Genomic DNA, 10,315 nt, shown 5'->3' on the forward strand with positions numbered 1-10,315 from the left:
GTGAGGAGAAGAGTAAAGGGTTGAAGTTCCAGAGCACGATATCCTCCCAGTCATTGAGACGGAGCTGCCCGTTTCTCGTGCAGGGTCGATCATGAAGCAACTGTCGCCGATTTTGACAAAAGAATAGGATGATCGACAAATATCCCAGGGGACAAACAGGATAGCGACACCGCGCGGTTTTAGTGCACATCCCCAGATTTCAGATGGTCCAATTTTCGCCTTCGGGAGGTACCGTCGACCGAACTGATCCCAGCCGAAAGCCTAAATTCCTTAGCGTCTCGTGTGCCAGTAATGGCAGGGGGCGGGCTGGGGGTGAGCGGGCCTGGGAGCTGAGTCTGGGCAGTAGCTCGAACCGTGGTAGGGGCTCATACGGCTACGCGACGCAGCCATGAATCAATGGTCGCAGACTTGGCGGTTTTGTGCGTTGAACGGAGAATTCGAGGGCTTCTGAGGCTTGAGACTGACTCGCAGCAAGCCGTGTGCAAGCCGTGTGCAAGCCGTGTGCTACAGCTCCATACCTGCATGGAATGCCCCCCCCCTGTCAAAAGCCAACTCGCACGGGCATATTTCTCATTTTCCGCCCAAGGTAGCAGGCGCTAAACGAATCGGCACCATGGTGCTAAGGTTTAGGCTCTATCGCAAGAGACGAGCTATCTTGGGCGGTCGGAAAATGAGAATATGTCCGTGCGAGTTGGCTTTTGACAGGGGGGCCCAATTCCATGCAGGTATGGACTGTCAGAGAGCCGATGGGAACTGGGGAAGCCTTGTCCCTGTCCCACGTTTTACCTGACAGTCCTGCCCGGCCTGGAGAATCGTATTTCGCATCATCCTCTTATTGTTTCTAGTGTCCCTGAAAACGCTGTGCCCTACCATGCCTGCCATGCCCTACCAAGGAATTGGCTCCCGGTAAAGCGACGGCCCCGAAGCTCCGAAATCTCACATCAAATTCAAACTCCTGCCGGGCCTGGAATATACTCCACTGTAACGAAGGCGAATCCACTGATGAGGTCATCAACTGAACGGGTTCATTCGTGATATTCAAACTACAGAAAAAGAGAGATAATTACACAGGATGGGGAGATGAAGATATGAGAAGGCTAACACAGCGCGTCTTAGGAGCCAACCGTGCAGTATTGGCTGTGTTAGCCTTCTCCACTGGGGGGACGAAATTCCGTACGCAGGGGTCTTGGCATTCCATAATCGCTCTATTTCTACACTTCTATCTTCGGTTCTACCACAACGAGCTTCTAATACGGTTTCCTTCAAGTTGGACAACTTCCTTACACCGCCAGCGCATCTCAGATATCCTTGAGCGGATCTGTTGCTGTGTAATACGCCTCCACTCACGTAGAATCGCTCCTTTGAACTCTTCCACTGTCTGCCAGTTCCCACCACGCAGGCGTTGCTTTATGAGTTGCCAAATGGCCTCGATAGGGTTAAGATCAGGCGACTGTGCAGGGTGGGGGAGGATGGAGATACCTGCCGCGCGTTTTGCCTGCGCCGCTAGATTATTCCAGCTCCGCGTCCCATGGGACGGATCCCCATCTTCTTGTAGGTAAAAGACGTGGTCGTATTGGGCCTCAAGCGCCTTGAGGCGCTCGATGTGCTTTGGGAGAATATATTTGGTATAATACTTTTGAGTCATCGAGTTCCCTTTGATCTTAATATCTGCGTCAAGACCACCACCCCTTTGGGCTACTTCCCATGCCTCCCGTACGGTAGCCAGTTCCTCGGGGGTCTGGACGCTCGATTTACGAGGCTTCCGGGGTCGGTAGACCCCCTTCGCAGCCGGTTCGGCTGGATCAGAGTAGAACTCGAAGATCCCCTTCTGATTATAGGAGATTCCGGCCGTGACGTGAACCGTCACGTCGAGAGGGGCCCCTTGGACCTCTTGAATTGATTTAAGCCGTTGAGATTGGCCTGGGACCCGTAGCTCGTATTCCTGCTTATCCGCGAGCTCTTTCGAATTGAAATGGACTTCATCCGTAAAGTAGACCCATTGCCACCACTCTATGATCGTCTTGCCCCGGTGCTCCTCCCCATAGGCCGTCCGGACCCCCTTATTCACGTCGCTAATAGCCTTGCCCTTTGGCTTCTTATATCGCCTTGCGTTAAGCCGTTTGGAGAGGTTCCGCTGGAGAGTTTTAGCCGCGACGCCGAGCACTTCTGCCATTTCGGTATAGTCCTTTCCGTGGAGGGGATTCTCCGGGTCGAGGAGGTCCTGTAGGGTCTGGTTATCGAGGTCACGGGGTCGGCCAAGGCGCTTGCTTATCCCTCTTGTCCGTCTTAGAGCCTGTGGCCCTAATTGTTCGCGCTAGGTAAGCCATTTTCGACCTGTTGATGGGTGGATCTCGATCCCTTTTTCGCGGCAGATTGAGTTAAAAGAACGACGGCTTTTCGACTGATCGTATAGCCTAAAAAAGGCTACGCGGCGAGGAGTATTGAATTCCTTTTCTAGAGACATATCTGATCAATATTGGTGGAGATATTAGCTTGTAAAGTTGAAAACGGAGCACTGTCGCTGCAGATGAAATGAGATCGTGGCCCCTGCGTACGGAATTTCGTCCTCCCGGTGCTCGGGCGCCGAGGCATCAAGGCCTCAATCCTCCTCGTCTTGGCGAATTGGCTCGTCAGGAAGCCGGTTCGACTCGCTCGCAGTTCTCCCTTGCTGAGTGCGCGAACTCGCAGGATGCGCTGTAACCAGCGGTTGCCAAATGCATTGGTTGGCTCACGTGCGTCGTCCACTAGCGCCAGGGTGCGCCTTCCCTCCCCCCTTGCCTAGGGTTCGATTTCAATACTCTGGGTCCGAAGATGTACCGTGACGAGGGTCCAAATACACTCACTTGGTGCTGCCGATCGGTTGTTGATGTCTCCCGGTCGTCTCGTCTCTGTGACGAATTCTAGTAGGGTCGAATTCGATCCCGCGCTCCAGTCTGCCTGCAATCGAGGGGTAGATGAGAATCACCAGATCTTATGCCTTGCATTTCTCTTGACGACCAGAGATGGATGGACTGGAATCGCACGGTAAGGGTTGCAGGATCCCATTTTCCGTCTTGGCGGCGCTACGTGAGTAATAATACTCATTTGATCGCTGTAGACGCGTCTCTAGAATTAGTTCGTCAGAAAGCTGGTTCGTCTCGCTCCGCAGTGCTTCCTCGATGTGCGAGATTTAGTTTAAAAATAAGCTATTAAAGTATTCCTTTAGTTTATCTACATATTAGTCCTTAGATATCTAGCTATGAAGAATACATAAACTCAAATGACTTAAAAGTTAGAGAGTCCATTAGGATTTTCAGCAAACAAGAGGATGTATTGATAGTAGCGTAACATGCGCCTACTCCGTGTCACGATATGGCTTTGGGGCGGCCAGACATACCACCGTTAGGTACCGAGCTGATTGTCCATGGATAGAGCTAAGCGAGGGATGGCCAGGTGTGCGACCAGGCTTCCCCAAGGGGGTGAAGAATGTCGCCAATCTCACAGTCAGCGATGTGCAGGTTGGTGATACTTTCTTCAGAAGGATACTCGCTTATTTAGGATAGGGCTATTATTTGCAGAAGCACCGGGACCCCGCTAATACCGGCTTAAATCTCTAACGCTATCTGGGGGAATGGGCTGGAGGGGTTGTTGGAGTTAGTGGATAGGTACATATAAGGTTGTCTTCAGTCGCTTCATTTGAACAAGTGCTGTGTCGAAGTAGAGGAGGTGATAATTTACCATCACGCCAACGTGCTCCTTAGAAGTGCGCAAATCCCACCCTCCCCTCCACCCCTTGGACAAATCCAGTATCTTGCAGACTGTTACCGACCTTTCGTTGACAGTTGAGACGTTATCCTAGCCACCACGAGAACCAACCACTGTCGATGTCGACGAAAAGATAACCTAGAACACATTAGCGTCCTCGTCACTGCAACGAAAGGGAATCATGATTAGCCGCTGTTTAATCCTCTACCAAGTATGGCTCTGCTATCCTACGGGTTCTTGAATGGAATCGATTGAGAATTGTAAAAAGATGGTTATTCGCATTTAAAGCTTGTATCTGAGAGATACAACGTGCAGTTAAGTATTGTGCTAGATCGATTGACATTATTTACACCCCCGGCACGATACTCCGCCTGACCGTTACATGTTCCGATTATGGTGTCGGTGCGAACGTCGGTAGTGGTGTTGCGGGTTCCGTCCTGTCTCTGTTTCCACTGGTATAGTTGTACTAACTTGAGCAGCAGGGTCAGCGCTGGTAGGCGTGGGTAGGGTCTGAACCGTTACCCGAGACCTCTCGGGTAACTAGATCATCTTTCACCATCCAGTAAATGCTGCTGTCGTCGTCGGTAAAAATCTCGAGATCTTCGTCGGGAATAGGAGTGACTTCAAGATCGCCGTTTAGCATTGATTGAACGGCGCGCTTCTTGAGCCAGGTGTCGCTCAAGACACCTACGGGGTGTTGGGCGCCCGGGGTCATAACTTGTGCGGTTTTGTAATTATACATTGGCCAGTTATATGGGGAAAGGAACATTCTAAGTGAAAATTGATTAAAACGGTTCATGACAATTGCTGCAAAGAGAAGATAGGACTTACGGATCATTGTATAGAGCGCGGAAGCTAGTTCAACGGTTAGTCATAGCTTCAATATATACTACTGGAAAGGGTGGCATACCCGTGGTCTTCAATGTAATTGAGCTTGTTGTCACGGCTGTAAACAGGCTAGGGAGAGCTGAAACCATGGAACAAGTAGCTAATTAAGAATCGTTAGTTTATATTTCTCAACACTTAGAAACTGATAGAAGCTTACGAAAGCAATACGAGTATGGTGTTTGGGAGTCAAACTATTCGTAGAAGTAGCATCAGTAAATGCAAATCGCTGTCATGCCTTGGGTCATCGGTGTTGCATAGAAACCTACTCCGTATTTCCTGATGAAATGTTTCCCATAGGACGGCGCGGCGGCTCGAGGGTCTCCCAGCCCAAAAGTTCCAAACTCCCAAGTCACCGGGAGAGCGTCTGTATGGCCACATGACGGTCGATATACACTGCATGGATAATAATACGCCTCCTTCCACTGTTGCCAATCGTTGCCTGCGCTCGATGATCAGATTAGTCTGGATGGCATCCGATCGAAGGGAAAAGAGGAAGCCAGACCTTGACGTCCGTTCGCAGCACCATTGACCAAGCGAACGACCTGGTAATTTAGATTTTGTCCCTCCAACAGATTACCCATTGGGAATTCGTCCGCTTGACATTTAGCAGCCCCTGACTGGGCCATGGTACCCCACATGGCCAGCTTTCTGTAGTCTGTATAGAGCTCCGAAATGAATAAATGAATACGAATATGGCCCTTATTCATATTCGCTCTTCACGAATATGAATAATATGAATATTATTCATATGAATATGCCCAATATTCATATTCATATTCGTATTCATATTTATTCATATATCTCTCCGGGAATTTGTTGTTCCGGGCCGACCCGTTTCCTCTTCCTATAGTTATATGCTATCGTCTTGCTTGTCAATAGACAGATTTCAGTCCAGTTCCTATGCCAGAACATAGGCAGGTGTTTTTTGCGCTGCTTTGAGCCGTGCTGCGAATAGCCATGAATTTGGATCCCATATATCCCGTATGTCTAGGTACGGGGCCCTATTCAATTGCAGGTAGAGAGCGATTGAAAGATTGCCTCTCATTCCCAATATCATTTTTATTCAAATTTCTGCGCAAACAACCTCGCAAACGTCAACGCTGTCTAAATCCTCCAAAACCTATTGAATAACTATCAAATTTGCACTGGGAATAAGTTACATGAGTTGACACGTTAATGACGCGTCAAATCATGTACTCGACTATTGGTGATAGAGAATGGCGGTTTGTTTACTTGAAGCCGCGAATCCTGGATTTTTATGACACGCCTATCGCGTTAACGATCCTACATATGCTGCCGTTTAATCCTATTCAATAAACAACACTATCGATTTACTTAATATCTATGAAGTCTGGGATCGTGGCAACGAGCGTGATTTCCTACATAGCATGGCTTAATCTAGCATCGACTTCTCCCGAAGTACACGAAAAGCCCCTTAATTATTATATTAACAGTCCTAAGCACTCCTTGACATGTTATAGTAATGAGGCTTTAGATGTTATAATTTTATTTGCCTAGATCTATGTGAAATATACATGAATAATATGAATATTCATGAATATCGCGAATATGAATGTAAGGCGTATTCATATTCACATTATTCGCCAAGACTTTATTCATATTCGCAAATTATTCATATTATTCATATTATTCGTATTCGTTTCGGACCTCTAAGTCTGTATGGTGAGATCTTGACCACCGTGTTTGCATGAACGGTCCACTCCTCGCTGCTTTGGTGAGTGTGAGAGGGCTAGAGTAGAGGGATCTAACTTACGATTGACGTGATACACTGTTCTCCCACCGAGTCCCTTATCAATTGCCCACCTATCCGATGTGAGCTCGCTAGAAGAAAAGCGTCATTGTTCTTACCGTTGGTTGTCGTAGCGGGTAAATGTTAGAGCAATCTTCTTACATTTCTTCAAATGGCTGCGGTCCCACTGAGTAGCGACAGGTGTATGTAACTGAGCAATCGCAATTGTTCTGCGTGTCTGCTGCCGAGAAGTCCTGAACAGTCCATTGCCCGCGTGTCGTTATGGGAACTGATATCTGAGCTGGCGTTGTGAAGAATCCGAAGAAGATACCAAGGAGGCCGCCAACAATACCTCGAATTCCCCCAATAATACCTTTGGCCCCGGTGTACATTGAAGCTGCAGCCGAGCTGAGAAGCTCCGTGCAGAAGACAGCCGTACGACCACTGACCAAGGCATTGGCAGGAAGCTTTCCTCCAGCTATGAGCTCGGCTAGGGCAAAGAAATGTCAGCGAGGTATTCCTTACGTCATCATGGACCCGTTTGTGATAACTTATACCCAGCCCCGTCAATGCCGTTGCGGCAAACCCGCACCGAGCGCCAGCCCCCACCACCGACTTCCTAGCAAAGCGTGCCATCGCTGGCTGGAATCCAGTGCAACAATACGATTGATAGCCACCTAAATATAATTAGCCAGCAACTCTAGGTCACGCCTTGTATTTTGTGGAATTAAGAATTCGAAAACTGTAAGGAATAGAACCAGAATCTATGACATGGATCTGGTATACAACAAGTTGCAGTGTAGGCTTCCCTGATAGAAATGAAGCTCACCGTTGCAAGTCCGGTCGTTCATGACATCGACGTCGAGACTCTCGAACACGTGGCTCGCTGTTAATTATTAATGCCGGACTTTTGGAGGCAGGTATTAACTGCAAAGACGTACTGCTACCTGCTATCCAGACAGCGTCTGGATTTTGGCACACTGACCTGGTGTAGCGCATTCCAACGCCCCGCCATCCTTCCCAAGCACAACGGCCCATGCTTGTTGAGGCTGCGCAGCATAATGTTCTGAACCCTGCGGTACATTGGTTCGAAGGGGGGACGTTTTTAGGCTGGCCAGAGCTCCAAGTTTCGGGAAAGTATCGCACATCACATTCTTCGTCACAGCCAGTCCAGTAACACAACGCCTGGGCTTGAGCCTGAAAATCTGACTTCTTAATCCATTTCTTTAGCGTGAGCGCATCATCTGGGTCGACTCCTTGGCTTGTATCGAGTCCGAGGAGGAGGCTCACGCTATCGCCCTCTAGATTATCATGGTCAAAGGCCCAGACCATCGTGCCACTATGAAACGTTAGTATGAGTTTTCCAATCCATCACCGATGGGTATATTGAGAGGAATAGTAGTTACCCAAGACACAGAATATTTGCCGCTTGAATCTTTAACTGCATCGTTTGACCATTGTCGTAACTAACCCATTGATCTCCTCCCCATGTAACCCAGTTCACGGCAGCCACACTATCAACTTGGGGAACTAGTTGGACTGGTCGACAATGCGGAATATCTCAGCGTTTGAGAGTGTCCCCGGGGATCCCATGCATTCACCGGGATTTCCACCCGCAGTAAACACGCATCCCGGGGTCGTACAGCTCGGATTCGCAAGCGAAAAAGATCGTCCGTACCACGCGAGTCCAAGGACGACCTTAGACGGCGAGATATTATTTCTCCAAAGAAGGTCTAAACCTTCCTGAATCTCGGTCAAGTTCGAGTGCGGCCGAGCGTATAAATACGGTTTTGATCTGGTTTGTTTAAAGGACTCGTGAGTGCGCACACCAAAGCTTCATCCATTGATGGACACTGAATTTACTCCAGGGCAGACAACATGCGCTTGCTTGAGTCCCAGGAGTGGCAAGGGAGCGACTATATCCGGTACATTCCAGCACCTGGACAGCCTAGACTGATGCAAATCCATGCATAAATGCTGATTAATACAGTTGGCACCCGTGGGCTTGCGACAACGACGACCCAGCCGACAACTCAGTGCAATGCCAGGATCCTAATTTCAACGTGGGCCAGATTACTTCAGACATGTCAGATGTTACTGCGCTATACGATGCCTCTCTGGTAAGTTTTCTACACGAGAATCAGGAATCGATGTGAAAATTACAGGGTGGCAGTATTGTTCTGAGTGTTTTATTGCTCTATGGAGGCAGCGACTCTTGTCTCCAATGCTACCCGCCGGGCCGAACGCGGACTCTCTTTTGGAGCAATACGACAACCTACGCACGACATGCTCCATTGGACAGCCCGTCACAACTTCGCAACTGGCGGTTGCAAAATGTGAGAGAACGCTTGGCGTTTTTTTGAGTGTGTGTGTGTCCCGCCCGCAATTCCACCAGAAAACGCGATATCGCCCATTTTATGACCACAACGCGCTGAATTCGGGGCTCAAATGTCTGAAATGTATATATTCCTAGAGAACTAATATAGTTTAAATTACTGACGCGATTTTAGCCAGCCTTTAGAGCTACAGTATAAATACCATGGCGTAGAAGACACGAAACGCGCTTAATGTATTAGATATTTCCTCCTAGGTTGGTCACCACAAGCTATTGCAGCGGAAACTGGCCTAGGAGTTTCTACTATCTACCGCTATCGTGCACCTCTTGTTCGATATGGCTCTCTTCGTGCCCCATACCGCCGGAAACGGGGCCGTCCTTGTTTATTGTCGTAAGCAGACGAAGACGCGCTCTTCGAGAAACTACTCCAGGAAGGGTGGCTATATCTTAATGAACTCGTATTCTGGTTGGATATGGAAAGAGGCGTACACGTTAGCGAGTCTACGGTATGCCGCGTGATTAAGCGGAGACGCTGGTCACGAAAAAGAATGAGGTGGATCTCGCGGAATCGGTTATAAGAGATGCGGGAAGCGTATCAAGCGGAGCTTCGTTAGTTTGACGCCGATGATATGGTCTTCCTTGACGAGTCGATCTTCAATGAGAAGACGGGCTGGAGATACCGTTGTTATTCGCCCATTGGGCATGAATCCCGCGGTTTCAGGAACATGCATCGGGGAAAGACTTGGGCTGCTATCGGGGCGTATACGATCAGAGGCTTAATTGCCTATGGCATACGCCAAGGCTACTACAGTCGAGAGCATTTGATTCAGTGGCTACGGGACGTCCTGCTTCCGTCTTTGGCTAGAGACTCTCCTCGTCTACGCGTTATCGTACTTGATAACTGTTCGACGCATGTTTCAGAGGATGTTATAAGGCTTCTCGAGGAAGCAGGACATCTTGTACGTTTTACGCCACCCTACTCCCCAGACTATAACCCCATCGAGATAGTCTGGTCGGTCCTTAAAGCTTGGATTAGACGTAATCACGTCTATACGCGCCATCTATGTGGCAACTTTAGCGAGTTCCTCGACTTTGCTATTACGCGCAGTCAATGTGACCGCTTTAGGCTCGAGCATTTTGTAAACGTAGCTTACGGGATCTATATCTCTGACCAGCGATATGATGAGCTTCGTGTACAACTCCGTGGGTTTGAAAATGGGAGGGTAGGGTATCAGGAGAATATTGTTCTCGAGGACGACGTTCTAGTCTATGACGATATTGACGAGCGAGTAGTTGATAATAGTGAACCCTTCTAGGAAGATGAGGAAGATGAGGAGTAACTTTAGGTAATAAGGAAGTAGTGAGATCGAAGATATATATAGGCCATAATGAGTAAAGAAATAAGGCAAAATGGTAGAGAAAAAGGTCGTATCCCGTGAAGATCTTAATCGTCAGCTTAACATCGCTCCAGCTTCCGCCGGAGGGCTTCCAGAGGAATGTTTCTTGCGACTTCGAAAGACCTGTTTAAACTGGCGGAGGTCGTTTTGGAGGCTGCGTGCTATCCCATCGCTAATGCCCATATCTCTCGCCTGCCTATA

The 10,315-nt window shown here is 48.7% G+C and overlaps 4 protein-coding genes across 4 annotated transcripts; all 4 read right to left on the reverse strand.

Annotated features, from left to right (window-relative positions):
• Nucleotides 1–1,189: 1,189 nt before the first annotated feature.
• Nucleotides 1,190–2,665, reverse strand: P152DRAFT_458805 (uncharacterized protein). Its single transcript, XM_033679553.1, has one exon. The coding sequence runs from the start codon at nt 2,171–2,173 to the stop codon at nt 1,232–1,234; it is 942 nt and encodes a 313-aa protein (XP_033534060.1). The 5' UTR covers nt 2,174–2,665; the 3' UTR covers nt 1,190–1,231.
• A 1,388-nt stretch (nt 2,666–4,053) lies between these two features.
• On the reverse strand, nt 4,054–5,381 carry P152DRAFT_514547 (uncharacterized protein). Its single transcript, XM_033682868.1, has 6 exons — nt 5,135–5,381; nt 4,899–5,071; nt 4,790–4,823; nt 4,655–4,732; nt 4,576–4,599; nt 4,054–4,514 (listed from the first exon to the last, which is right to left on the reverse strand). The coding sequence occupies exons 1-6, from the start codon at nt 5,337–5,339 to the stop codon at nt 4,456–4,458; spliced, it is 573 nt and encodes a 190-aa protein (XP_033534061.1). The 5' UTR covers nt 5,340–5,381; the 3' UTR covers nt 4,054–4,455.
• Nucleotides 5,382–6,380: 999 nt separating this feature from the next.
• Nucleotides 6,381–7,250, reverse strand: P152DRAFT_35243 (uncharacterized protein). The gene has a single exon (XM_033675389.1). It carries the CDS (start codon nt 7,016–7,018, stop codon nt 6,551–6,553), a length of 468 nt encoding a protein of 155 aa, XP_033534062.1. The 5' UTR covers nt 7,019–7,250; the 3' UTR covers nt 6,381–6,550.
• On the reverse strand, nt 7,208–8,161 carry P152DRAFT_397522 (uncharacterized protein; the record flags this gene model as incomplete). The annotated part of the gene is made up of 3 exons (XM_033676413.1): nt 7,208–7,721; nt 7,789–7,912; nt 7,984–8,161. Coding segments are annotated over 3 exons (816 nt in total), but the record flags the coding sequence as incomplete, so codon positions are not given.
• Between the last annotated feature and the right edge of the window lie 2,154 nt (nt 8,162–10,315).

The sequence above is a fragment of the Eremomyces bilateralis genome (assembly GCF_010015585.1).
Source record: "Eremomyces bilateralis CBS 781.70 unplaced genomic scaffold P152scaffold_10, whole genome shotgun sequence".
In the NCBI taxonomy this organism is placed as follows: domain Eukaryota; kingdom Fungi; phylum Ascomycota; class Dothideomycetes; order Eremomycetales; family Eremomycetaceae; genus Eremomyces; species Eremomyces bilateralis.